Source organism: Agelaius phoeniceus, chromosome 6 (assembly GCF_051311805.1).
Source record: "Agelaius phoeniceus isolate bAgePho1 chromosome 6, bAgePho1.hap1, whole genome shotgun sequence".
Lineage (NCBI taxonomy): Eukaryota > Metazoa > Chordata > Aves > Passeriformes > Icteridae > Agelaius > Agelaius phoeniceus.
The window spans coordinates 41,261,587-41,288,937 of record NC_135270.1 but is presented as its reverse complement, the minus strand read 5'-3'; the positions used below and the strand labels follow the sequence as shown (position 1 = coordinate 41,288,937).

Genomic DNA, 27,351 nt, shown 5'->3' with positions numbered 1-27,351 from the left:
CTGTCAGGAGCAAAGACAGACAGCTTTGATGCCTTTATGTTCTTATTTACCATGAAAGAAAACAAACAAAACCCCAAAACAAAAAAGCTTTGCACAAATTATTGCAAGGAGCACAGATATCAGTTTAAGTGGTTCTTGCTGTGTATCCTCACAGAGTTTGTTTCTTGTCACCTGCTTGGGTTTCCTACTCCCAGCGGTGGCCAGAAGCAGAGCTGGAGATGAGCAGAGCCAGTGCAGTCTTCCCTATGTACTCTGCTGAAAGTTCCACAGGGCAGAGCTGCAAACCATCCTACTCTCTCCCTCCACAGCCCACAGCTTTGCCAACGAACCTCAACTGGGATGCTTCTCACAACAGTACAGCATAGTCATAATGTAGCCCTTTTACATAGTAAGAGAGGCAAATTCAGAAGCAAAAGCAGAAAAGAGGTTTTCAATCCCATTTGTTTCTAAATTAGGCAACCAAAGTTAACTCGAAGCTCTGCACTGAAACAACAGAATGAACAGAGGAATTTGGTATAACAAATTTGTAATCTAAATGTTATTAGGAATGCAATGAGTGACAGCAGTGCAGGTAGGGCAGAGGTGAAATGGAGCAGGAATAAGACTATTATGGTTCAGCAATTGCTTAGTCTGAGAACTCTAACAATAAAACAGTGAGATAGTACAGAAGATTAACTTCTGGGCTGATAAGACTTGAAAATATCTTTATAAAATTCTCCACAATATTATACAGAAATCAAAATTACACAGAGGTAATCACTATCATTGATCAAAGAGCAGTTGAAAAGCAAAGTCAAGAAAATAAATGTACAGGCAACTTTTAGGATGGCAATCTGGGTTTGTTCAGAGGACCATCATTTATTATCCCTTTAGCGCTGTAAGGAATAAAATTTGCAGATGGTTAAGACATTATTGAGTTAGTCAAGCCTAACTTAAATATGTCACCTACATGTTGTATTAAGGCTGGAATGACTTTAGGACTATAGCTTTAGCTGTCTGTAACTGAAACTATTATCATAGTCCATGGCATCCTTAATTTGTAAACTCAGATAAATGCAGGATAATGGAATTAGGTACTGTATGGCAAACTGCTGTCATAAGGTCTCTGGGCAGGAAAGAGGAAGATATCAGTGACTGAATGTGGTTTTTAGAAAAAGAATAAGCAGAAAAAGTATAAAGAAAATAAATTAGGAATTGAGGAGATACTGTCACACACCAGAAGGACATAGAGAACAGTTAAATTTCTTAATATAGTACTTAGAAAAGAACACACACACAATAGACAAATTATCAGATATATGGGAGATGACTGAGACACACATTGGGTCCTTTGCCTCCTGCCAGCTGTACTCCACACTGGGGTCTAAAACAGTCTGTCATCCTGAGTTTTGTTTTTGTTCCACCTTCAGCTCCTAAATTTCTCTCAAAAATCCTTGGGTTTACTCAGCATCAACATAAGATCTGTAAGAAGTCAGAGCCTGCCAAGCAAGGAGCCATTTGTTCCCATGTCTTAGTCCTGTCAGAAAAGTCAAATGGGAAGTCAAGAATGACTAAAACACAGATTCTGCTGAAAATAACATGAGGACTTCTGCTGAAATGAGTTGCATGAAAGCAGTGCCCAGCTGCTGGTGACTACAGCCTGTCAAGTGAACAAGAGCCAGGCAGAGAAGCAACACTGGCTCCTCAAAGCCAACTCAGACAAGGGTTTTTCATACCCATAGGCCCACACTTCCTTGAACTCCTGTCCTTGGATTTCAGGGCTGTTTTGTTACTAACTCTGTGAACTACTCAATCACCCCTTTATATAATTTGCCAATTTCTAATTATAAAATACTAAAATAAAACCCCTGTGCTTTGCATTTCCTCCTCTATTGCTGCATCTGTTTCTACTCACATGCCTCTTTCCCTTCTTGAAGCAACAGAGCAGCTGCTTTTGGATTTCCCTCATCACAGCATATTTATATAAAAATTTCTTAGCCATGAAAAATTATTTATATTTCAGGACAACCCCTTGAAGTGGATTTTAAAGCTAGAGGGAAATCTCCTTTACATGGAGATTAACAGAAGTGCCAAAGTATCTGTGAAGATTGGAATGCACAAAATCAGAGGAAAAAGCAGGACCTAAATTAAGTGTTAGAATACAGGCCATCAGGTAGAACCTAACCTCTGTAAGCTTCCCTACTGATCTCAAGAAATCCAACACTGACAGTCTTGGAATATATGCTGCCTTTATGACCAATTAGTACATACTAAATTAGTTCCTTTATGTTATGTAAAGCCTTGCAACAAGCTTACTATTCTCAAAGTCCACCCAATAAATACAAATGCTAGGAATGGTGACAGCAATGATAATCCAGATGGCAACAGGCCTCAATAACAAGCAAGGTGATATGAATGGATGAGGAAAATTAGCTTGGAGGGTGTACAAAGGTATTGTAGAAAATTATTCTGGAAAGTATAATTCCTTGGTGTCTTTTCTCTCCACATTGGTTCAGAGATCCCAGGAGTAGGTGAACAAAAGAAGAAAACTGCTAAGGAAAAGCAAGTACTCGAGGATCTGCCAAATCTTACATCCATGCAGTTCTTTAGGTTCCCTTTAAATGGGAGCTATCTAACCTGAAAGGATCACAGGATGTCCCTTGCTTTCAACCTGTCAGCCTTGTTATTTGTGCCTCTAAATTTCATCATTGCACTTACAAAGCCTAACTAGCTTACCTCTTAGGTGGCCCTATCACATTTTGACTGATAGCATTTAGGTCTAGAAGAACTGTCAGCAGATATCACACACAACTTTTCACAACAGACATTGTAGGAAAGAATACAAGATCTTTGTTAGTGGAGAGAGAAGGTTTTCTTTTGGGTTCAGCACCTAAACTGCTTTAGTGAAGTTCTTTGGAGGTTAGGTAGTTGTAGCATCAGACCAAATGACAAGACTCGAATAGCTGGCAGAGCCCTCATTTGGGGGTCACACCTGGATGCAGTGCTCAGCTGGAGACACACGGTGAAGCATGGGCTGGCAGGGCTGCTGCTCTGGACAAAGCCAGTGGTGTTCCCCGATGGAGCAGAGAACCCTGCAAGCCCTCTGCTGGCATCCAGAGCTTTCTGCATCCCAAGAGCCACCCAGAATACATCTTATAAAGGCAGTGGATTAGTTTATTACTAAAGGCAATGGATTCGTTTATTACTGTAGTTTAGATACACAGTTATTTTGATACCCTAAACCCTTAAGAATCTTTCCTGTTACATTTTCAGTATGAAGGTCTGGGTACATGAACAGTCATGGACAACTCCATTCAAAACAGTGCAGCAGGCAACCTCTGCAGCACTCAAGATTTTGCAAAAATTACCTTCCTCTACACAAAACACAATGGCTTAGTTGCACAGTCTAAAATCTCAACTGAAGAAGACTGCAGACCTCAGAACAACCAAAGTTGTGCAGGGGCTAACTTTGAGCACCAAACCTGTACTGTCCAAAGCTTTAAGCCTTTCAAAAGTACAACTCAGGGGAAGGAAGTAATGTTTTGCTCCCCTTCAGCATATTTCATGTGTAGCTCTCACTCTCTGGGAGCTTTGGCGAGGATGCATCATCTGTGTCTATTTTACAGGGCCACAAAGAGTTATAGTGGTTTGTGTGGCCTTGCCAGGGGCAGGATTTTTTTCCAGTTTGACACCCTCCAGCCTGGGCTGCAAGGGCTTGCCCAAGAGCAGCTTGAATTTATCACTTTGCAAATCCAATCTCCCTATTCAAAGCCTGGCTTTAACAGAGCAATGGCTTTAATTTAACCCTGTCCAGTTCAGATATGATGTTTGTGTGGGTGGATCCTGTAAGTCTGAACTGTGAAGAGTAGATGGGAGGGCATGGCTGAAGTGCTAATATTCACAGCTGCCTCCTTGCAGCAAGAACAAGATGTAGAAGGAGTGCACAGGATGGAAGAGCACTTGGGCACAAGGCACCTCAAAGGTGCCTTTTCCTGGTTAGTGCACACCCGCTCTGGGCACAGGGTGCTTGTGCTACCTCTGCATGGCCTTCTGCAAACATACCAACCTGCTCTGCCCCATCCTCTGATCAGGCCGGATGAGAACTGGCTCTAATCTAAAAACTGTGTAGCTGTGGTTAGCCTGCTGTGCTGCTTGCGTATCTAAGCCCAGCTCTCAACCTTTGCTTGTGAAAAGCTGTGGAGATATAGACAGCTGTAAGGAAAGCTGTGCATGAGCTCTGTTATTGGAGCAAACACACCTCACTCCTCTACTGTGCACCAGGCATGCACATGAGATACAATTCTCTTTGTTCAGCTCAGAATAAAAGACGTGAAAAAAGATTGAGTTTGCCAAAAAACTCAGCCATAGTCTAGATTTCCACACCCAGTCCAGATCAGGGTCACAGATTAACCCCAAATGTCAAAGCTTGAAGTATATAAGCCCTTCTTACTCAGCATCCTCCAGCCTCCATCTCAGCGGGTCATACTAGTTCATGGCATGAGAAATGACATGAGAAAAAGATTTTAATCTTCTATTGCTTGCAGCTGACATTAATTAATAACAAAAGAGTGCTGGAAATGTGCGTAGCCTCACTGCTGAACTCAGGCATGTCCCTCATCTTCCTCCCACTCACACTGCAGCAATAAAACCAAACCTGGGAAAAGTTCTGAGGACCACAGCACCAAACCACCACTGTTGTGAGGGGAGAAAAGTTGCTTGTGTCTTAGCAAAAAGCACAGAAGTGGTACAAGAGTTGGGGGGAAGGTGTGTTGTCACTGTGTGGATGTTTCTGAGGCAGAAGAACTCTCAGGAGCTGATGTCTGCTGAAAAATTATAGTCTCATATTCTAACCTTAACACACTGATTGTAGCCCTGCCCTGGCAAGCAATGAATATGTACTGCCTAACATTTAGTTGGGTAGGGTTTTTGAGTAACCTAAAAAAACTTCATGGATACCTATAACTCTGCCTCACTGCTCAAATATCCTCCAGATCAATAATCAATAAGGTGGCAAAAACAGCAGAACACAGACAAAGTGAGCGCAGGGTTATTCACTCAGAGAAACTCTTGCCATTTCATGACCTGCCTTGGTTTTTCTCTTCTTGACATCTTGTGATTTATAAAAATACTTTGTCTCTTAGCAGTGATTCCTGATCTTCTTGGATCTCTGTGTGCTGAAGTATTAGCATCCAGGCAGCATTTTTGTATGACTAGTGCTGCTTTGTACACTATGATCATCGCAGGAAGCAGAGAGAGGGTCCCTTCTGTGGGCTGCTGCTTTGGTTCAGCATGCAGGAGGTTATCCTCTTGCTGATGCAGGCTGGCAGCTCTAACAGAAGTGAATTCTGGGAGGGGGTTTGTGAAACAAGTGCATAAGTACTTTGGAGCCACAGCGAAATGGGCGAGAGAGCTGCTCAGTCGGTCCCTTGCCGAAGCGGCTGTGCCGAGAGGAGCGCAGGAGCGGGCTGGGAGCGCTCAGCTTCGCCCAGCAGAGGCCAGCACACACGCGGTGTTCGCAGGCTGCCCTTGCAGGGCTGAGCTGTCTCTCCTGTCCGCCCTTCCCCGGCTGGGGAAGTCTCTCAGCCTCCTGTGAGCCCTCGTTTATGTACTGCTTTGAGAGAGGTTTCCAGTGAGAAGCTCTGTAGCACAGCAGAAAGGCGCTGACATTCTGCTGGGGCAGGGACAGGCTTCCACAGGCCCGGACATCACCTGGTTTATCCAGCTGTGTGCCCAGAAGCATCCCCTTCCCTTGGAGCAGCCAGCAACTCAGTGCTCCTGAAGGCTGGGCATGGCCAGATAACGCACACAACACTTGAGAAATGCCAGATGCCAAGGAAATGAAAATTACAGGAATTGCGTTGCTGGGAGAAGCAGACAATCGAAAGCAATCGGCAGTGATTGCCCTGGCCACCTCCCTGCACCTTGCTCCTCGTTTAGGATCGTTTGCAGTTCATTTGCGGACAGCAGTGAGGGCCACACCAGAGGACAGGCACGTCCCTACTCAGGAATGAAAAGCAGATGAATTAAATGAAAAGTGTGAGGAGCCTTGAGGAGGGGCCGGGAGCCCGGGAAGGAGAAGCAAGAGACAGCACCAGTACGGAAGTGAAGGAATCGCCTCACACAGCTGGAGCAAGCAGTTCGTGCAGCTCTGGAAATAGCCTTAGGAAAAGATATTTTTTTTCCCTACACTGTTTAAAATGGCAGAAAGGATATGTTGTCCCCTACTGCTTGGCTGATAAGGGTATTCTCCCAGGATAACCATTCTTTCTAACTGAGAGACTTGCCCCCCAGACACCTCACAATTACAGAAAAAAAACCAGAGGTTAAAACTGGCTTGAACCATGCAGATCATGTTATGTGATCAGGTTTTTGTGGGAAAAACTGGGGCAAAGCCAGGTCAGATTGGAAGGTGTGTCTCCTAGGACCAGCAAACACCAGAATGGCTTGGTTTGGCCAGAATGGCTGAGCACAACACAGGTAGGAGGCCTTCCAGCTCACAGTCAGCCGTGCAGAGGGAGGACACACTGACTGATGATGCCAAGAGTATTGTTTAGGTTTTGGAGAGGATGTTGTTGCAAACTCGTCTCCTGGTGTCACCACTGGCTGTTTATTTTCGTTCTGAGTTGCAGTAATATGTCTGAGACATTACCAGTGCTGGGTCTAGCAACTCTGCAGGCATTACACAGAAACCCCACCCAGCCTGAAGGATCTAGATTTCAGCAGCTTTGCAGCAGAAATATTGGCTCTGTATCTATGTGGGCATAGGTCACATATACCTCACAGTAGGACCTTCTCCATCTGCAGCTAAAACAAAGCTTAGCATTTTATAGCCAGGAGAAAATACAAAGGTCACAGCAAGGATGGGGATCTCTCAGGTATGCAACTCTGCAAGCTTCAATGGGACTCTCTTGCATCCTCCAGTGAAGAGCATGAGCCTGCAGTGACCTCCACAGCAAACCCAATCAAGGCAGCAGTAGCTTTTTTCTCTGACTGTAAACCAGGAAGCATGGGAGCATCAGAACCCTAAGGAACAGCAAAAGTGAAAGTGAAAAATCTGGGAGAAAATCCACCAGAAGCTCAAGGAGCAGAAGCAGAGCCTATAAAGACAAGCTCATCTAGAGCTGGAGTCAGTTGTCTCTCTCAGGCTTAAAAGGACAAATTCCAGAGAAAAGCACCTTGAGCAGAGCCTGTGTAGCCTGACTGGCTCAAAGCATAGGCTGTGCAAGGAATCAGGAGGTGTTTGTTGAACTGATGGTTAGAGTGAAGCCTATTGGTGTGAGATCTAGCAGAGAGGGGTGGTGTAAGACACAATGAAATTGTTCCTGTAGATGTATTCTGCATGTCATATATGCAGAAACCTAGCTACCTGGCTGGAATAACCACCATCATTCCCTATGTCCTTCCCTGAATGTGCTCATCCCTCATCCCAGAGCTACACAGACAGGCCAGTGCAATCACCCATTGCCTCTGCACTGCTTTTGTAGGTGGTGGCACCCAGGCCAGTGTGCTGGCACCAGGCATCTCTGACCACAGTGCCTCCCATGCTGGCACAGACACTGGAGGTAGGAAGCTCACAAACCTCTGAGCAGATCATGGCAGGAGAAAGCACAGTGCTACCTGCACCTATCCTGAGGACAGCTTGCTGAGACAAGACAGTATTTGGTTATCATCTTGCTATTGCAAACCAGAGAGAGAAAATATGCACAGCATGGCACATTACAGACTTCACTTCTTGAGGGCTATGATGATGGGCCAAAACCTATCTGGAAATAGGCTGCTTCTCTGTGCCTGCAAGAAGGATATCTACAAATTTGGTCTATTTCCCTCATTTAAAAGCCTTCCTAAGCAGCACTACTTGTGGTACTCTATGCTGAAAAGATTGCAGCTGGTGCTCCTTGAAGATGGCAGCAGTCCTGAGCCACTGTTAGCAACAGAACCACTGGTAGGTGGGCTTCAGCCTTGTGTACAGAGTGAGGCTGATAAGTGAGCTGCTGGCTGCTGTGGGCTAAGGTGCAGAGACTGCCTGTATGGACTGGCTCATGTTTCCAATAAATCAGACTCAGGAGTACTAATCTACTCCTCTGTGACCTTTCAGGTTTCATCTGTTTCAATGCATGAGATAGTGCAGCAGCCTTTTGTGGAGCTGTAACTGATGGGCAAGGGGAAAGAATGTAGGCTGCAGCTACATTCCTTAGCAGGGTACCTTGGAGCAAGAGTCCTGCTAGGTCCTGTGTTCTCCCATGCACTCCAGAAAAACACCACCAGCTCCCTTCATACCATGGTGCTCCTTCCCAGCTGTGCTGCTGGCCTAACTGAAGGCTCCACCAGCCCACCAAGACCTGGAAGCTGACACGGCATGGCAGTGCACCTCAACTCATGCAAGGGAGCATGTGGAGGCATAGCCACCAGCAGCAGGGAGCTGAGAGGGTCAGCAGGGAAGAGACCTGTGGTACTACATGGCATGGCACACTCTTTAGCCAGGTTGAGCCCTGCAGCAAAGAGGGACCCATCCTCCCCAGGGACCTCATCACCCCACAAACCATTGCTCCTCAGCCTGCCCAGCCTATGTGCATGGGCCCCCCTTCTAAAAGTGGGGCTCTGATTGCTGGCCCTGGGTTAGACTCCTGTGCATACAGGGCTGCTTTCTGGGCCCCAGGTTATCCCATCCTGCTGCCTGTGTCTTCACTGTATCACACCAGGCCTTAGGAGTAACTCAAATCCTATTTTAGAAACAAAGAGTTAAGCATTTTCAATCTTTATTTTACAAAAATAAACCAGTTTTGCCCTGACACTCTGTGGCCCCCAACCTTCCCCTCCACCCCTGCTCCCTTTCCTCTTCCTGGAGGTCTGGCTGTTGCGTGACACAGCCAGCTGCTCTTATGGAGGCTGCCAGAGCTGCACACTCCTGTGAGTCTCCCCAGACAAGGAGCAGAGAAGGGGGATGGTGCCCTTTTGTGACTGCCTCTTCCTCCCAGAATCCAAGCTGGAAACTGTCCAAAGATGCCTCATGGTGGCTCTGCCATTTCTGCACAGGGAGCAAGTCTTAGGCAAATCACTCAGAATACATACTTTAAGAAGGAAGGTCTGTCTGTCCAATTCCTTCCCTTGGATGGGAAAGCAAGCCCCACAAAGTTACTTCTTGCCATCAGTGGAGCTGGCAGGCTGCTGTCCTCCTGGCTGGCTCAGTGCTGGAAGCGTGGGGAGCTGATGTGGGGCTGGTGAAAAGAGTGTGTGGCATAAAGCACTTCTGGAGGTGGTGGAGGGGATGTCAGGATGGAGCAGAACGGTTCATGGGAGCTCAGCATCGAGGTGAAGTGCTTCATTTCCTCTGTCAGCTGCTTGATCTCCCGGCGCAGGGCAGCATTCTGTCTCTCTAAGTCTTCACTCTCCTGAGAAGACAAAACCACAGGGGCTTCCTCAGTATGCGGACCCACAGGGATGAGCTAGGGACATGAGAGTTGTGGTCCTTCGCCTCTCTGCCCCACAGAATTTCCAGAACGATATATTTCTGGTAAATTCATCACAGAGCCACGCCTGGGCAAACCCTCCTCCCCCAGCTGGCCAGGCCGGGTGTGGGTGCGATGCCGGCAGCCCCAGCCACGCTCCCCGGGCCCGGCTTACGAGAAGTGCCTGTGGCTTGCTCCCGCCCAGGCTTTCTCGCTCCCGCTCATGCACACACACATCTCCGGGCACTTCCCGGGCAGCCCAGCCCCCGGGGAGAGCACGTTGAATAACTGCCGTCTTTAACCAGAAAACCACCTGCCACAGGAAACCTGTCATGGCCCTGGAAAGAAGAGACTCACTGCTTCCTGCTGGCCTCAAGGAAAGCAGCGGCCTTTGGGGAGGAAGAGGAGACGTTTGAGTCAGAAGAAAAGAGAAACTAAGGCCTCAGAAGAACTGAATTAATACTGGTATGAATGAGAATAACAACAAAGGGGTTAATAATGATGCTCAGCCTTGTCTCAACAATACTGAGAGCATCAAAGCCTTTGATACCTCTGCTTCTGCTGAAGTGCAGCCAGCTCCAGGCTGAAGCATTGCAGGCATCAACTGACCATGAAGCCAGCAGCCTGGGCAGGAGCAGAGGATTGGAAACTCAGTTGAGAGTGCTAAAGCAAGACCCAGCACTTGGAGGCTCTGGAAAGCTGCACCACCACCTTTGCAAAGCAAACTTTCTGCTTGCCCCTCTGCTGCCATGCTGATTCCAGATAGTGCCCACTCTGTGCACAGGTTGAAATGCATCCAGCAATTACAGCTGCTCCCACAGCAGGAACTCACACAGCAAACAGCATCTCTCAGGGGAGACCATCTGGTTTGGAAATCATGACTGTTGTTGAACTCAGGAACTGATGGGAATCACCCAGGGGCCAGGAGTCCCAGCTTTCCTATGACTCATTCCCCTCAAAACACAAGCTAGAAAACCCTGGGGCAGATGGAGCTGGTGGCTCCTTTCATACAACCATAGCTCAAAAAGAGCCATGCTTTTCTGTGAAAAACCACATCAGAGAAACGAAGTCCCTGATGCAGAAACATCCAAAGGCAAAGGGTGCTCAGGGAATGAACCCAGGAGCAACAGGGGGTCACTGTCCACTGGAACTGAAAAGAACCTAGCAGAAATTTACCATCCATCATCTACTTGCCTCCCTGCATTTTTCATCTGCCTGTTGGGATCTAAAATGGACTTAGCCCCACTGCCCCATCCCAATGGGAAGGCAGGGACTGTGTGCTATCAGTGGTAGCTGAGCAACAGTAATCTCATAAGCAAGTGCTCTAAGAAAAGCAGCCCAGTCCTGCTTGGTGCACAGCTAGGCAGGATTTTCCTGGAGGAAGCTCAGAGCCCATACCTACCTCTAGGATTACTGTAGAGAGAGCACTGACCCCAAGGAAAGGGTATTTTCTCACCTCTCTCAGACACAGCTGCCCAGAGCCACTGCTGCAGGCTGATGTAATGCAATCAGCCTAGAACCATGTCAGCTCAAGAAGGCTCATCAGCTACTGAGAAAAGAGTGAAATCTCTCCCTTAAACCTAGCTCCAACCGTGGACTAAGGGCACTATGTAAGGAGGAAGGTTCAGAAATGGATTCTCAATAATTATTTCCAGTTATGGGAACATGGAGACTGCTAAATTAAAGGATGATTTTCAAACATGAGCTCAGCTACCACTTTTCAAAAGACAGCCAGGCCCAGCACAGGGATAAAGATGGTTTCTGCCCCTGCAAGCTGCATGTTCTTCATCCTTTCCATGAGTGGCCCAAAATACATGGGACACATTTATCCATGTGCAAAATGCAGAGCATCCCAGCCCTTATACTCAAGCACTGACCCCATACACCTGCCCAAACACACACAGCCAGAAGTGACCATCCCTCCTGAAAGGCAGATATCTAATCCCTCACACTGGGAAGAGTTGTTGGGGGTGCCCACAGTGGCACAGAAAAGTATATTTGTATGCTGTTGCACCTCTGCATAAGTGGTGGCATGAATCTCAAACCTGGGGAGAGCTAAGCCAGGTGAGACTATGCTTTCAAAGAGCTCAGTCAGAAGAGGCTGGGAAAGGAAATTACTAATGAAAGACTGAGAGATAAAGATGGATTCAAAACTAGTTGCAAAACTAAACGCTTCAGTGGCAGTCATCCTGGGCTGTGTGCTCTCACTGCAAGCACTGACTCCTACATCCTGCCCTGGCCTCACTTCTCCTGTCCTGACTCCACTGAGCATCTCTGCTCCGAGTCCCAGGGGAAAAGCACAGGTATCTCCTATGAGTCCTAAGCACCAGGGAGGAGAAAGGGTGGGAGTGCTCACCAAGTGCAGTGTGTCTGCTTTCTGGGTCTGCCTCAGGCGGCTCTTCTGGGCAGCAATGCGATTCTTCTCCCTCCTTTGGACTTTCCTCATGTCATCAGAAGAGTCCTAGGGAAACAAAGCATGGAAATGACTGGGTATTCTCTCCCTTACCCTCCTCCTGCAGGGCAGTAGTTGGGAAAGGGACACAGCAGATAACACCATTGAAGCACAGGACACACCCTCTACAACAGTACAAAGCTGTGGGCCAGGGGATGTGATGCCTTTAGTACCCCTGTTGCCAGGAGGGGCACATCTGACATCCTTGGGGATCCCAGCACAGCTGGGAAATGACCACTCTTTCTTGACCAACACACTGGCCTGGGATATAGTTTGATGGACCAGAGTAAGGACCTCCCTCTGGAAAAAGACAATTTGAATTCTTATACAGAAAACCATTTCCTTTCCTGTCTCTCTTCAGGGCAATGACACTGCAGACATTCCAGCTCCTTGGCTATACCATTTTCCCAGATATTCAGCCTGTGTTTTCCTCTTTTCACCCCTGTTGGTCCCTCCCTTCTCCATCACCCTTCTGTCTCAGGCTTTATTTGTTGCTCAATATGGCCCCTGCTTTGTTCAACGAGACAGACTCAGAGCTTTTGTTTTTAACACAGATCTTATTTGCTCCACCTCTCTTATCTCTGTCCTTACTCTTTTCTGGAGTCCCCTGTTAGCAATGCCTGCAGTGCTGACTGCAACACTCCCAAGCCCCTTAGGCAGGGGAGGACAGAGGTCTCCAGGCTTCATGCACCAGCCATTCTCTGCTGAGATCTGGTCCTAATGCTGCCTTCTGACAGTTGAAACTGTCACACAGACTTTCATCTTCTATTTTCATATTGCACTGCCCCTCTTGTGGACTCTTTAACATTCACACCACCACTTCTCCACAAGACTACAAAACTCAGCCACAAAAGTTATCTTCCCAGCCCATTTATCTGTCCACATCCTCTCCCCCCTCCCCCAAACCCAAGATATTTTTCTTTGAACTTAACCGTTTTATCCTTGCCTTCAATACCCTGAAAACGTCTCAGATATTGCACCTCCCATATCCTGCATCAAGTGCAGTCCCTATCCTTTAGAAATCCTTGTGCTTTATCCCTGTCTTTACTAGGATGCAAGCCAGGATGCATTCCCATCCTTGTTTGGAAGCCAAAAAATCATCTGCTTTGATGAACCCCAAGATTTCTGAGCAAAGTCTCAGGCACTTGCTCTTGTTGCCAGCCCTAGAGAAATGGCAAATGACAGATAAAATAAAGGTTAGCCAGAAAAGGCAGTGAGAATACCTCAGACTCGTGTCTGTATCTGCCAGCAAAAGACCTACCATTAAGGTATGCCATGCAACAAAACAAAATCCCTCTGTGAAGCATCACTGACATGAAAAACTGCTGAGGCTGAACAGTAAAGAAAGCAGATCCAAAGTAGCAAAGCTTTTCTGGGTCCCAGGTGCTGTCCAGAGAAGCAGGAAGCAGGCAGGTTGCCCCTGAGCTGCCCTGCTCCACAGCCAGGAGGTGCCTGCTCAGGCTGCTCACCAGAGCACCAAGTCACACTAAAACTTCCTGCCTGTCTGGCATGTATCACAGGATCCACCATGCCAGGGGGTCCTGGGCCCCCAGCTGCCCCTGGTGTAGCCCCAGGGAACCAGGTCATCTCTCTCTGCCCATATCCAGCTCAGTGGCTGGAGTTCTGCCAGGGCCCCTGGCTGAGCCCTGCATCTCTCTCCCTACAGCCATTCTTAGAAAGCTCTGCCACATTGCACTGTGAAAACACAGACAGTGGGTGCCACCCTACTTCCTGCCCACCCGTGGCCCACCCTGAAGTAGCTGGGCAGAGCTGGGGAAGGGCCCCTGCTTTACCTGCTTGCTGGGAGGGGGAGACTGGCTGAAGCTGCTGGAATCACTGCTGTCAGAGCTGTGGGGCATAGCTGCAGCTTCTGGCTCCCAGGGTCTCTTCAGCTTCCTTTATGCTCTTGGTGTGCCTGCTCTCTGTCTTGCTTCTCTGCCTCTCTGTCCTCCTGTGTCACCTCTGATGTGGCCCTTGGCTTCCTACTCTCCCCAGTCCCAGGAGCTCTCTGTCCTCCTGCCCAGCACTCCGACACTTTCGCTGCCTCTCCTCTCACAGCCTCTGCACCTCCCTTTAGGTCTTTAGGTCTCAACCTCCTGTGGTTTCACAGAACCTCAGGGATGTAAGCTGAAAGTCACGTGGCCGGAAACTTTAAGACAAGAAGTAAAGTTACAGAAGAAGAAATTTTTTTTTTAAACCAATTAAGAAAAAAAAAAAAAAGAAGAAGAAAAAAAAGCACATCTGGGAAAAACGAACTTCAAAATAGCCTGAAAAACCCCCGAAAAACACCTTCAGGCAGTTGAAAAACAGCACGATGGGTTTTCTCTGATACAAACAGCAGAGATGGAAAGGAAGAAAAGCCCCAGCTCTGGCTGTGAAACTTGGACCCTCAGAGGAGGGCTGTGCGGAGGAGGTGACACTGGGAGCCCCAGAAATTCCAGGGCTACTGTGTCCCATGCTAACCCTACGCAGGCAGGAGGTCAGTCCAGCTCCAGGCAACCTCAGAGCCCCAGCACAGCTGAGGAAATTCCCAAGCAGGCACACATGTCCCCACAAGCCACCCACCCCCTCCTGCCGCCCCCAACAGCACTGACGCGGGTCCCGGGGAGGGGACGGGCACCCTCGGCAGCTGCCACATCAACACTGCTCGTGCAGGTGGCTCATGTGGGCACGATGTAGCACCAGTCCCAGTTAAGAAGAAAGGCTCAGGATCATAGAACATTTGGACTGGGTTGGGTAGGACTAGTATTTTCTGTAAAGCAAAGCTATTTAGCACTTTAAAACATTCATTAGTATGTCACCACTGGCCATAAGGGAATAGCCGCCCTGGCAGACAAAGTGCTGGAAATGTAACAATCTATGGATCAGCCCATGCAGACAGGAGCAAGGAGAAGCTCCTTTGGATCCCCTTCTTTGTCCCCCAGTCTGTGTTCCCTGGGACTACTTTTGCCCTTAGTATGAGTCTCAGAAGACTAAAGATGTTCAATCAGCCCCCAGGACAGCAGTGCTTCAGGGGTACCCTCAGAGTACTTCATGCTAGTGGCTCTAGAGGTGACAATGCAGGAGTAGGAAGTGCCAAAGCAGGGACCATTCGCTTTCTGATCTGCTCATGTCACCAGATCCAGCAGGGTGAGCAACATGCCAACAGGCTCTCCATCCACAGACAGAAGCACACGACTTCAGAGCTGCATGTGCAGCATTAAGTTCTTGCATGTGCAATAAGGAGCAGACCTAGAAACAGGCATGAACCCATGTACAGTAACTCACTCCCGTGGAAAACAGCAATTCCCAGTTCCCAACTTACTGTTTTTTGTTGTCTGTGGGTCTTTTGGTTGAGTTTCTCCTGCCTCAGGCAGGAGCAGCTGGCAAGTCTCAGCAGCAGGCCATAGGTAAGGGCACTTGAGATGCAGTCATCGTTTGGGAAAGAGTATTGGAAATAATTTCTATATTGCAGCACAGAAAACACACTTGCAGAGAAGCATGAGCTTGGAAGACAGTGCAGACTTGCATGGGCACTGCCAGCATTTCTTCCCATCCCTGCCACTCATGGAGCGAACAGAGGAGCAAATATGGCCAAAATCAAGAACTGCTGCAGGCTGGGTGGCTCAGGGAAATCTCCTGATTTAGCTCCAATAGCAAAACTACTCCATTTGACCCATTTCCCTTTTTAGAAACATCCTGTGCCACTGGTGTTCTACTCTTAGCCCTTTTATCGGAACATTTCACAGCAGTGAGTGTATTTTTCCTCCTGACGTGCTGTATGGATCTGCTAGGATCCACCACTTTTTAACATGACTGCAAGGGTTTGCTTGGCATGACCCACACTGAGGGACCCAATTTCCTGGAAGTGCAGCCCCCCTGTAGCACGCAGGGCTCTTCTGGTGCAGCTGGCTCCAGAAATGGAGTAGCCAAAGGGATCAGTGAGGTGAGAGGTGTTGAGTTCAGGCCTCCCAAGGCACTGGCTAGCAGCACAACCCTTGAAGGATCCATTAGCTCACTGCATCACTACACTTCCTCTGAACTCTGCAACCCTGTGTGGCACCTCCTTTCCAGGAAGCACACTGCTGGATTCCCACTCTCCCGAGGAAACCACACTCCTCTGCTGGTGAGCAGCTCTCAGAGACTGCCTGGCCTGTCCTGCTCTGCAGGCTGCTGGATGGAGGGAGCTCCCTCCTCAGAGAAAAATATCCTTGTTCCATTATTTGACAGATTAGCTGAACTCATTCCTTTTGTACCCAGCAGGGCCAGCGTCTGGGAGGCAGTTGGGAAGGTGGTGGGGCTGTTGGCAGAAGGTAGAGAGGGAAGCTGAGTGTCCTGGCAGGAGCTGGACAGTCAGTGCAAAACTGTCCAGAATGTGGCTATGGCAAAGGCTGTGCTTTGAGGAGGAGGAAGGTTTTGAGTGCAACTTGATTTGCCCAGAGCTGGGCTATTATGAACAGCTGATGAAGATATCTCAGGAGAGAGCAACAGCATGGGAGAGGGTCTGACACTCGGTCTTTCTGAGCAGCAATAAGAGAGCATCCCTTTCCTTGCCTTGTCCAAACACACTCTTTTCTCTTGAACTGGCTAGGATGTCAATGAATTCCTGCCACTTATGAACATCTGTAAGAGAGACAAGTGTCTCCTGCTGGGAAGATGGGCAGAACCTTCACAATTCTTCTCTGGGCTCGTCTGGACCCACGTTTTCTCCTCATAGGCAGAGAGAGCCCCCTGCCATTTCTCTGGTCAGAGATGTGATTCCCCCAACCCAGAGCAGCAGAAACCACCAGTATGGCTCCACCAGCATCTGCTCACAGCTTTGTGGGAACTGATCTGGGCACCTGCTGCAGGCACAGCATGGGGAGCTGATTTCCTGCCCAGGCTCCCCCCCTCTATGAGGGAGAGCTTCAGGAGTCAGTCTCCTAATCTCTGTACATGACTTAGGTGTCTAAATTTACACTGTCAATAACATTCCCTGACTTCCTCTCTGGAATCATTTAGTTTTCTTTGATCTTAATCACAGGAGCTGTGAAATCACTGTCAGTGGCACTGGGAAAACTCACCAGTGTTAGGCTACTGCCATACCAGCAGCTTGATGGAGAAAGGATGGTTCCAAAGGTTTTTAGGGGAAGGACAGGACCAACCTTGTACTTGTCCCTTGTAAATTACAGCAGGCAATGCTGAAGGAAGTCTTGTTCTCCCAGGACAGAGTGGCTGCAGGGACTTGGGGCCTGGGCTCAGCGTGATCTGCAGAGAAATGGTTTGATAGCAGCAAGATGCAGGTCAGCAAGAACAAATGCAAATGTAAAGTGAAGCGAGCTGTAGGTAGAAGATCTGGGGAATAACCCATGGGGCAGCAAAATAGGAGGCAAAAATCCAGGGGTTGCAGAGCACTGAAAACTGAAGTTTTGCTAGCAGCAAATGGGTCAGGTATTGACTTGGAGTTCTGGGCAGGGAGGAGGAGATGATTGCCTTGTGCTGCCTGTGCAGGACACTTTCAGAGTCCCAGGCCAAGGAGTGGAGTAGTCTGGAAGAAAATACAAAGGATAAACACACAAAAATATTGCCCTAAGAGAAGGAGTGAAGAAATTGTGCCCATTTAGCCTAGAAAAGAGAAGTCTTGGGGGTGGGAAGTGGGTGGTGAGGAAGGAACAGTCCTTCATATGTTGTAATGGAAAGGGTGGCCAGCTGGTTTCTGTGCAGCCAAAGCAGGGTAAGAACCAACAGGCTCCAACTGCAGCAGGAAAGGTGGAGGTCTGATATTCGAAGCAAGTTGAGGTTAGGAAGACCTTGGGATGGCAATTCAGGAAAGTTATTCAAGCCCCTTTATATGAAGTGGCTGGGAAGAAACCTCTCTCAAAAGAAATCCAAGTTGAATCCTGCCTCTGTGGGATGGATTATGTTATGAATTATGTTTCCAGGGTTTTAAATAAGGAAAAAGGAAAAAAAAAAAAGGGGGGGGGGGGTAGAAAAAAGTGTGTTACTAGGATGGGTTCCTCAGAACCAAGAGATCACATGGGGTATTTTTCAACGAGCTTTGCTTCAAAGCCTCTCTCCCTATGTCCCACCTATGCAACCAGCTTCCTCAGCACAGGTGAGTGCTGGAGTTTCCTTATAAACCTGCTGCTCCAGAGCTCTTGCCTGCAGCAGGCTTATGACAGCAACATTCAAAACAGCATCTCAGCCTCACTCATCTCGTTTGCAAGGCCATTCAGTGCAGAGCGCTATTTAAAAATCCAACCTAGAGCAGTTACCAACTTCAGCCTCCTGTAAACCACCGAGGTTGTTTCTGCTTCAAATGTAGCATTTTATGCAAATAATTTCTTACAATATTTGGACAATTGCACTGACTTGTTTATAATTCCTCATGAGTTTGAAGACTTTTGCAAAAATCAGTGCTGAGAATGGCTGTGTTGAACAAAGTCCCTGCTCTCTGCCAGGTGCTTCTGCCATGTCCAGTTCTGCCAGCACCTGTTGTCCTGTCTGCAACGCGTGCAGCTTCCCCAGTCTCTGTCACCAGGGCTATTTCATCTTGACTGAGCTGAGTGTGAGAGTGAGGTTGTGCCAGGAGAGCTGAAGCACAGTCCCACCAGATTCATCCCACTTAGCACAGAGCAAACACCAACACTTTCAGTCCTTACTGGGTGCAACCAGCCAAAGTACAGGAAAACAGGTACTTTACACCCAGAATGTCAGATAAATGACAAGGGCTGTAAGTCAAGCACTTAAAAGTATGGAAATCCCACAATTAAATCCCTAAAGCACACAGCATTTACGCCCTCATGCTGTGTAACATGCTGTGCTCTGTAGCTGTATGATCCACTAGGGTTTATTCCCTGGGATGGCCATGTTACCTTCATCTTGTCCTGCAGTCAGCATGCTCCAACATCCTGCTTTTCCATTTCTTCACAGACTCTTTCTAATGCTTGGCACTTCAGCACTGAGTGACTGCTTCAGGGTTATTAATGAAGCTGTTTTCTCAGGAACCTTTTCAGGTCCAGAGGTGAGGATGAAGAAATGGAGTTATACCTATTTAACAGGTGCAAAATAAGAGACAAAGGAGATTTAGGTCATAAGTACTCATTCATTTTGGATACACATTTTGAACCAACTAGGATCTAAATTTTTTGATGGTTTTGGCACTCTACAGCACTTAGTTTAGTCAAACCCCAGATCCTGATGTCTGACTGCATCTGCAAATCTTTAGCACTTCTGTAAAGCAGCTTGGGAAATGAGGAAGACGTGGCTGCTCCTGTGAAAGCTCTTGCTCATGTGGCTCACCAACTCACAGAATAACTTCAAGGCAGGGTAGACACAGACCAAGCTTTCCAGGGAGGCATCAGCTGTCTACCCAGGAGAACCACCTTTCTTTCTGCAGTCTCTTGCTTCACCAACTTGATAGGAGTTTCCCAGCCCTGCTAAGAAAGGAAGCAGCCTAGCTGTCCAGCTTATTGCTCCCTCCAGCTAAGGTCCAGCCTGGGTGCTGAAGAGGTGGCAATCCAGGGCAAAATGCAGGAAGTGATCATATGCACAAGACAGCTGAAGCTAGGCTGCCTAGGCAAACCCATTTCTGGCAATTTCTAGGTCTTTGGTATTTGGCTTTGTCACTTCTATGTGGGGTTTTTTGAATGTCATTACTAATGCTCTTATTTTTTGTCCATATTTTAAAAGAAGGAAACCGTAGAAAGAAAATGCCGAATGTGCTAGCTTTCCAGACATGGACACCAAGATCCAGGTAGATGGGTCCATCTGACCCCACTGGAGAGGAAGAGCAAGTTTGACTAGAGCTGAGGGATTGACAGGAGGTTGGCAGGGTCAGACCTCCTGCACATCGGTGAGTTTCAGTCTCAAGACACCAACCATTAGAGTTCACCCCAGGCTATTTTGAAGGGATGAACCACATTCTCCTTCTCCTGTCCTGTACAGATCAACTGGTTGTGTATTTAGTTGAGCAACCTCTAATCTGTTCCTGGCAAGGACTTAGCAGCTCATAAGCAAGTACTCAGATGTACACTTACAAGAGTCTTCAGGACAGCAGATCTCAAACCCTGGTAGAGTACATCCATTCAAGGCCAAACTTCCTCTCACTGCTGTCTTCACAGGCCTTGCCTACCTTCTGGGATCAGAAATGAACCAGATCACCCAGCTGTGCCTGGGACACTGAAAAGGTTCAGCTACCAGACACCCCCCAGTCAGCCAGGGTTTCTGTGCTTCCGCTGCCCGGGCTGAGCCCCCCAGGTGAGCTATCCATGGACGTGCTGTGTGCAGGGTACAGATGGTGTCTGACGGTTTGACTCATCTCGCTGGCAGTCTCGTTCAGTGATGATGGGGAAGGCCCAAAGAGGAAGGGCAGTGACCCGTTTAACCAGAAGGGCTGATCCACCCAGGGGTAGACTTACTGGTGATGGCAAGGGGCTGTGGCCCCAGCTTCCTTTGTGCTTCCCAGTGTGTGCATTTCCAGGCGATGCACGAGCAGGAGAGGCACACGTGGCTATTCAGCCACAGGACTCAACCTTGGGATTCTGCTGCTGCTGCAGTGAATCCAACTACAGCAACCAAGCAGCAAATATTGTGCTCCCAGGGGATGAACAATGCCTGATGGAGGATTTGATGTTCACAGGGCTCTGGTTGAAGCCATGATCCATGGCATGGGGTGGATGGTGTTTCTTAAATTAATATATGACTCCTGAGTGTATTACATTGCTGCTTCATGACTCCATTCAGAGGAAAATGTCCTTCAACACCACCCATCACCACAAAACATATTCAAGACTCCCAAGGATTGAGTACAGCTTATTTAGGGCATGTTCTTGCAGATAGACTCTGAGACTCCCACCTCAGCAGGAGATGGCTGTCAACAACACTCATGCTAGCACTGTACTTTCACCCCACTGGGATCTGCTTCACTTTTGGATTACGGGGGTGTGTACACCAGTTTTCCCTTCTCTTCACCCCATTTGGTAGGAACAAGAGCTTCCCAAATCCTTCAGCTCACGCAGCATGACTGGAGGAGGTGTGCAGCAGAAGCAGCTGTGCCGATGGGCTCACATGCAGTGAGCCTGTGCCCAGGCACGCGTGGTGCTTGTACAGGCAGTGCTGGAGCCCAGCACATTGTTGGAGGCAGTGTGGGGCAGAGTGACTGTGCAGGAGGGGACAGGGGAGCTGTGCAGAAGGCACACTTGGTGCCTGTGCAAGTAGCACTGAATGGCAGAACCATGCTGGCAGAGTTACCAAAATACACAAATGGGTATAAGCCCCAGCGGCCTGGACAGAGCACTGGCACATACTGTCACACCCTGGCACACACAGCTCTCGCCTACTGCCAGCTCTCTGGGAGACAACCCAGAGCCTCAGAGCAGGCTGCTGAGGGAGGCAGTGGCAGGGCTGAGCCCCTGACCCAAACCTGGTCCATCCCCCAGAGCCCCCAGCCAGGGCCCTTCAATGCCTGTTTGAGAGAAACACAAGGAAGGAGGCCCACAGTCAAACACCCAAACACCAAGGGAGGACTTGCTTAGTGCTGGCTATTTCAGAGGGCTTGTAAAGTCCCACAGGTTTCCTCTGGGGGCTCGGAGCAGCAGATGGAGGGAGGGAGGGAAAAGGATGATCACCAATCCTGTGCTTTCCACTCTTGCATTTTGGTACCCTGGCAAGAGAGGTGTTCTGTAATCAGCCTCCAGGGACATGGCTACTTTTCCTACAGCTTTGTATGTGGCTGCCAACACCAGTGCCCAGACACAGGTGACCTGCAGCCTCCCATGGCACCTCATCCCTCATGGTGCTTTGGAGGTGGGACAACGGAGATGTGCTACACCTTAAGCCATGCCAGCAGTGATAGTGCAAGGCCCTGATTTGAAGACTTGGTCCTCCTGGTGTCACAAATAATGCCAAAATTGGTTTCAAAGAAGGGAGAGGAAAATCGGAACTCCTTGCCACCATTCTTTACCTGAACCCCAAAGTAGATGTCCAAGAATCATGCCATCTATCTAATTTAAGCTGAAGTTTTTTACTTCAGTTTTGGGTATCCTTGTTTTTCATCTCAATACCTGATCCTTTGTAAGCCATCTGAAACTGTTGGCCAGCAGGGCATCTTGTCCACCTGCACAAACCAGTTTGCTGGCTCTGTGAGAAGTGTGTCAGTTTACCAGTGTGAAATGAGTTGTCTTTCCATTTCTTTGAACATCTTGTGAGGGGGTGAGCAGAGGAACAGACTTATCTCTAAGCCAGGAATTGCTCTGCACATCTCTATCACGCGGCATTTCACTAGTTTCCACTCTAAACTACTGGGACTTTTAGTCCCTGCATAGAGAAATTTTCCTGCAGCCCTCATTTAGGTCAGCACCCATCTTTGGATGTCTACTGACTTCACAGAAAGGAAGACAGAAGCACACAGAGTAGCCCAGGGAAGCTTCCCCCTATCTACCATGGCATTACAGTTATAAAGGATGGATGTACTCTTCTTCATCCTATTCCTCATGCAGCCTTCCTCCTTTCCCCACTGCTGCTCAGTGAGAGGGACCCACCAGGTAGCTCTATCTTGAATTTGGAGCACAGCCTTGAACCCTTTGACACTCACATCCAAACCACCCAGGTACCAGCTGGCACTTAGGCACACTCCCGAGCATGGCTGGGAGAAATGCAGAGCTGGTGCTACCCCAGCATGCAAACTCAGCTGCCAAGCAGTGTGGGACCTTGCAGCCACAGCAGATGGTTGCTGTCAGATGAAGAAATGTGCTGCTCCAAGGCCCTGCCTGAATGAGGCTCCATGTCACACAGGCTACACTGGCTGCTTGCATTGCTCTTAAAACTTGTGCACGTGATCCAGCAACCTGCAGGTTTTGAACAGACAGTGGAACAGCTGCCTACATCCACTTTGCAGACATGGAGAACACCCTGCATCTGCAGCTGAGGGGTTTGTTTGGACCAGTGAGTATGGCTTTGCCAGCCTGTTACACTGCCTGCATGGGGTGCCATCGTGCTGCCCACTCATACAGCAGTGCCAGCATGCACTAGCACCTGACTACCTTAGCCACTCATCCATTACCTGCTGTCTGGAGCTAGAGAGTGAAACAGGTCACTGCCTCTGAGGAAGGTCTGCTCAGAAGAAAAGGGATGCCTCACTTGGCAAACACCTGCAAAATGCAGCAGTGCCTCTGCTTGGCACCCACGGAGTTTGCCTCTGTCACAGAGGTCAGTAGCCCACGTACTGAGAGGCACTTGCCAATACCCACACATTAGCTCTAGGGCAAACCCCCTCTTGCTGCTTGTCTAGTCACTGAGTGCCCAGCACCACCTTGCATAGATGAGCTGTCAGGAGCCATTTTATCCTCAGCCAGAAACTACATACTAGCCTGCTGGTGTCTCCATTGGATTTGGGAGCCCACAGCCCTGCAGCACAGCCTTGCTGCCCAGTTCTTTCTGACAACCCCATGACATTTCAGCACAAGCAGGTATCCAGCAAATCCAACCGGCCCAGATGATGCTGCTGGAATTGGGGCCATGGCAAAGCAGAGGCAGGAACTGCAGCGTCAGGAGTCAGGACTTCCCCTGACAGTCACACATGACAACTCAGCAAGTTCATTCTGCAGAAACTAGATAACATCAGCACAAGGTGGTAGTTACTGGCAAACGATCCTGTTCCTGAAGCTTCATCTGAGACGTGGCAGGCTGCTGTGAAACCCTTTTGTCAAGCAGACCCAAACTCTGCTTCTGCTGAAACACATGTGGGCTTCTGGAAGTAGCTTCATGCTGGTATTTCCTAGGAGCTCCAGGGCACAAAGCTGGGGGCCAGGGCTGGAAAAGTCCATCACCTTGCTAACACAGGGCCTTTTTGTCTAGCAGAGTCCCTTGAACTACACAGGGATGCAGAGCTGTCAGTCTCACCCACAGTGACCCACCTCCTGCCTTGAGCAGCAAAAGCTTTTCCTTCTCCTCAGGGCCCAACCTTTCTCCAATCCGCATGGCACCCCACTTACTTACACTCTGCACAAGCACAGCAGGACACAGGACTGGAGAGGGGAAAGTCCTTCCTTCCTTCTTGGAAGTGACTGAAGGTCAACAAACTCCTTGGCAGATGTTCTCAATCAGCATTAAAGCCATCCTAGTACAACTGGGCTCACTCCCTGCCCCCTGGGTAGGTTTTGCTCACAAACAAATTTTCAGCCCAGGCAGTCATACCACTGCCTGCTCTACCAAATATATCCCTGGGCTGAAGTCTACTTGAGTTGGTTACTCCACTTAAACCAAACCAAAGAAAACCCACTTTAACTCCACAGCAAGGCATCTGGAGCAGGGCTTTTCACCACCAAATTAGCCCATCACTTTAGCTTATTGGGAATAACTTCTTGCTGACCCTGACAGATAAAACCAAAGGCTCAACATCATTAAGCTCTCTCATCCCACAAGCACACACTGCATCTTCAGCCTAAACTCAGCCCTAGGTGATGCATGGGCTGCAAAGCCTGGTTCTGGCCTTTGTGAGCTGCTCTGTGTCTCCCTGTCAGCCTCAGCACCAACTCCTTCACCACCTTCTCCCCAAGTGGTGAGCAGCTGAAATAGCTGTGCGGGGCAGGAGAACCAGCTGCATGCAGTCAGAGCCACTGAGGCTGTCATAGGTGCTGAGGCTTGGGGAAGCATCACAGGCACTGGCTGTGCCTGGAATTACAACTCTGTTGCAGTGGAGGAGTCAGCCTGAGCTGACAGGTGCTCCCAAGGATTCAGATGTGGAGAAAAGGAAAACTCCAGCCATTATGTCATGGGTGCCAGCCCTTCCTGGTGTCCCTGACCGGCAAGACCTTCTGGCTGCAGGGAAGGATCTTTTCCTGGTATGGAAAGGGTTGGTGACAGAGCTGCTGACAGCAAGCTCCCTGCCCGTGGGGCTGGCTACACCCCTGACAGCAGCTGCCCTGCCTGCCTCCATCACCCACCTGAGAGATGACCCTGGCCACCCCACCAGCTGCATGGCTTGGGAAGACTCATGCCCCTAACCAGGGACAAGTGACCCACCCAGCTCTGCCCACAGAGCAGTTTCCTGAGCCAGCAGGAGCATGATGCCTCCATGTGAGCACGGGATGCACATGGACGCATTTCCTTCACTTGTGCCCACCTCCCACCCTCTTGCCCTCCCCCACTTCAACTGCCAGCAACCAGTGATCACAAATAAGCAAAAAGTGTGCAAAGTCCTGGGGAGCCAGGTGATGCTTCCAGGCTCAGGGAAGCAGCAGTTGGTTTTTCTCATTTCTCTGTGAGCATCCTGGCAGCACAGTTCTCCCCAGCTCCAGTCCTGCACCCAGCCATGGGCCGTGCGGGTACCAGGAGCGTTCAGCAGAGTGTGGCACCCATGGTAATCAAAGCAGTTTCCATTACTCTTGGTAAATATCAAGGCTGGGGATTTCTGGGGCTTGTTTTCCAGCAAGTTGAGTAGAAGAACCAATAAGGACAAAGACAAATGAATACCTGTTGCCCTTGGCTCAAAATGAAACAAGACAGACAGGTCACTGGCAAAGGTTAGTTAATACCACTTACCACAGAGCTAGGGAGTTGCCCTCAGCTGCTGACAAGAAGGGCAGAGGAGGCATTTTTCATAGACAATGTGAGAACAATACTATGAAAATGCAAAGTAATGACCCCCAAGCATCCTCTGCTGCAAGCCAAGGGAGGGAGGGGCTGGATACCCCGTCCCCAGCACTGCATACATATCTTGCCTACAAGAGGATAGGGGGAGTGGGTCAGGAGAGGATGAGGAGGAAAGGAAGAGGGGCATAATGAAGCTTTGGGAGCTCAACCTCTTTGGGGTGAGCTGATTGCAGGAGAGAGGGGAGAGGAGCTGGCAAGACACTTCTGGGGAAACAGAATTCTCACTGCCCATGGGTCCTGACACCTGTCAGGGGTCCAGCAAGAAGAAGATAGTCAGGCATGCAGTGTAGAGCACTCACACCAAACTACTGTAGCTGGACTCCCAGCCAGTTTATCCCCCACTGGCTCAGGCCTGGTAATTTTGGGCAAAGTGGTACCTACCTTTCCTTAGGAGTGAAGAGGAAAGGGTGGCTTTGCAGAGGGAATGGGGATAATATGTGAAGGGCACCAGAGAGCTGTTACAAGCATCTAAACAATGGAAAAGTAATGCAGCTGACCTACCTGGGATTCAGGAAAAATATGGTATCACACCACTCTGGGGAGAGCTCTGGCCTGAACTACTAGCAAGTGTGAGAAGGAGCACAAGAGCCATGACCTGAATGGGGATCTCATAAAATAGAAGATGGGCATGTCCTGGAGGAGGCTTGCTGGCACCCTGGAAATTCCTGCTGGTGGTCCTGGTTGTTAAGCTACCTCAGGTATCTCAGAAGCAGAGAGTCCTGCAGGTGAAATAGCCAGGAAGCACCAGTGTTGCCAGGTGGGCTCACATGTTTAACAAGAACTATCTGATGGAACCATGGGATGGCACCATGAACGACAGAATGACAGAAAGGTTTGAATTGAATGGGATCTTTAAAGGTCATCTAGTTCCAACCCCCTACCATGTGCAGGGACTCCTTCCACTAGACTGGGTTGCTCAGAGCCCTGTCCAATAAGAGTTCCAGTGATGGGGCATTCATCACTTCCCTGGACAACCTGTTCCAGTGCCTCACTCCCCTCATTTTAAAATGTTCTTATATACAATCCAAATCCCCTTTCAATTTAAAACTTGCTCCTTGTCCACAAGCCCTGGTAAAATGTCCCTCTCCAGCTTGCCCAGAGACCTTTAGGTACTGGAAAGGTGCTCTGAGGTCCCCCCTCCTCCCGGCTGAGCAGCCCCAGCTCTCGCTGCCTTTTCTCACAGCAGAGGTGCTCCCTCCCTCTGCCCGTTGCTGCGGACAGATGATTCTGCAGGGCCGTGACCGGGCGGGAGCGGAGCCGGCACCGTCCGGCCGCACAGCCCAGCCCAGCCCAGCCCAGCCCAGCCCAGCCCGGCCCGGCCCGGCCCCGGCGCTCCCGCGGCCGCGCGGCGCCTCCTGCCGGCAGGGAGAGGGAGCGGCCGCCCCTGCCCGGTGCCCGCGCACTGCCGCATCCCGCGCAATGCCGCATCCGTCTGCTGACGCCTCGTGTGCGGTTTGGGTGGGCACGGGAGAGCCTCGGGCTGCAGCAGCCAGCGAGCGAGACGAGAGCTGTGTGCCAGCAGCCACGGCCGTCCTCAGGGCTCTCTGCGTTTCAGAGCCAACTGCGGCTCTACAGCCAGCTCCAGCTACCCACGGGAGGGATCCGTGTGTGCGCCCAGCAGAACGAGGGATGCAGCCCGACGGCTGGCAGGACCGAGGACGTGGGGCTGGCAACAGCCCCACAACTCCCAGGCTACCGGCTGCAGCAGCACCGGCACCAAGCCCTGTCCCAGAAGTACGAGATCCCTTCAGCTCTGCTCCAGTAGTGGTCCACACTGCACCTGAGACAGGGTGGGGTGGTGTGGGATGGCCAGGAGGGGGCTTCCTGGCCTTTGAAAAGTGTCAGTTGACTTTTCCAAGCAAA

The 27,351-nt window shown here is 49.4% G+C and overlaps 1 protein-coding gene across 4 annotated transcripts; it reads right to left on the bottom strand.

Annotated features, from left to right (window-relative positions):
* Nucleotides 1–8,718: 8,718 nt before the first annotated feature.
* On the bottom strand, nucleotides 8,719–25,618 carry BATF (basic leucine zipper ATF-like transcription factor). 4 transcript variants are annotated; one of them, XM_077180502.1, is made up of 5 exons: nucleotides 18,711–25,618; nucleotides 17,001–17,103; nucleotides 15,182–15,275; nucleotides 11,782–11,886; nucleotides 8,719–9,368 (listed from the first exon to the last, which is right to left on the bottom strand). In XM_077180502.1, exons 1-5 carry the CDS (start codon nucleotides 18,733–18,735, stop codon nucleotides 9,162–9,164), a joined length of 534 nt encoding a protein of 177 aa, XP_077036617.1. In that variant the 5' UTR covers nucleotides 18,736–25,618; the 3' UTR covers nucleotides 8,719–9,161. The 4 variants fall into 4 exon arrangements, with proteins under 4 accessions (XP_077036617.1, XP_077036618.1, XP_077036619.1 ...); XM_077180503.1 differs by lacking the exons at nucleotides 17,001–17,103; nucleotides 18,711–25,618 and adding an exon at nucleotides 13,671–14,026 and having other exon boundaries at nucleotides 15,182–15,290; XM_077180504.1 differs by lacking the exons at nucleotides 15,182–15,275; nucleotides 17,001–17,103 and having other exon boundaries at nucleotides 18,711–24,965.
* Nucleotides 25,619–27,351: the final 1,733 nt, after the last annotated feature.

Excerpts from the sequence above, each read along its gene's own strand:
- BATF (XM_077180502.1), bottom strand. The coding sequence starts at position 18,735 with ATGCTGACTGCAGGACAAGATGAAG. Across the intron at positions 17,104-18,710 it reads GACTGCAGGACAAGATGAAG|ATCACGCTGAGCCCAGGCCC; the intron begins GTAACATGGCCA and ends ATTTCTCTGCAG. Across the intron at positions 15,276-17,000 it reads TTACAAGGGACAAGTACAAG|TGCCCTTACCTATGGCCTGC; the intron begins GTTGGTCCTGTC and ends CTGCATCTCAAG.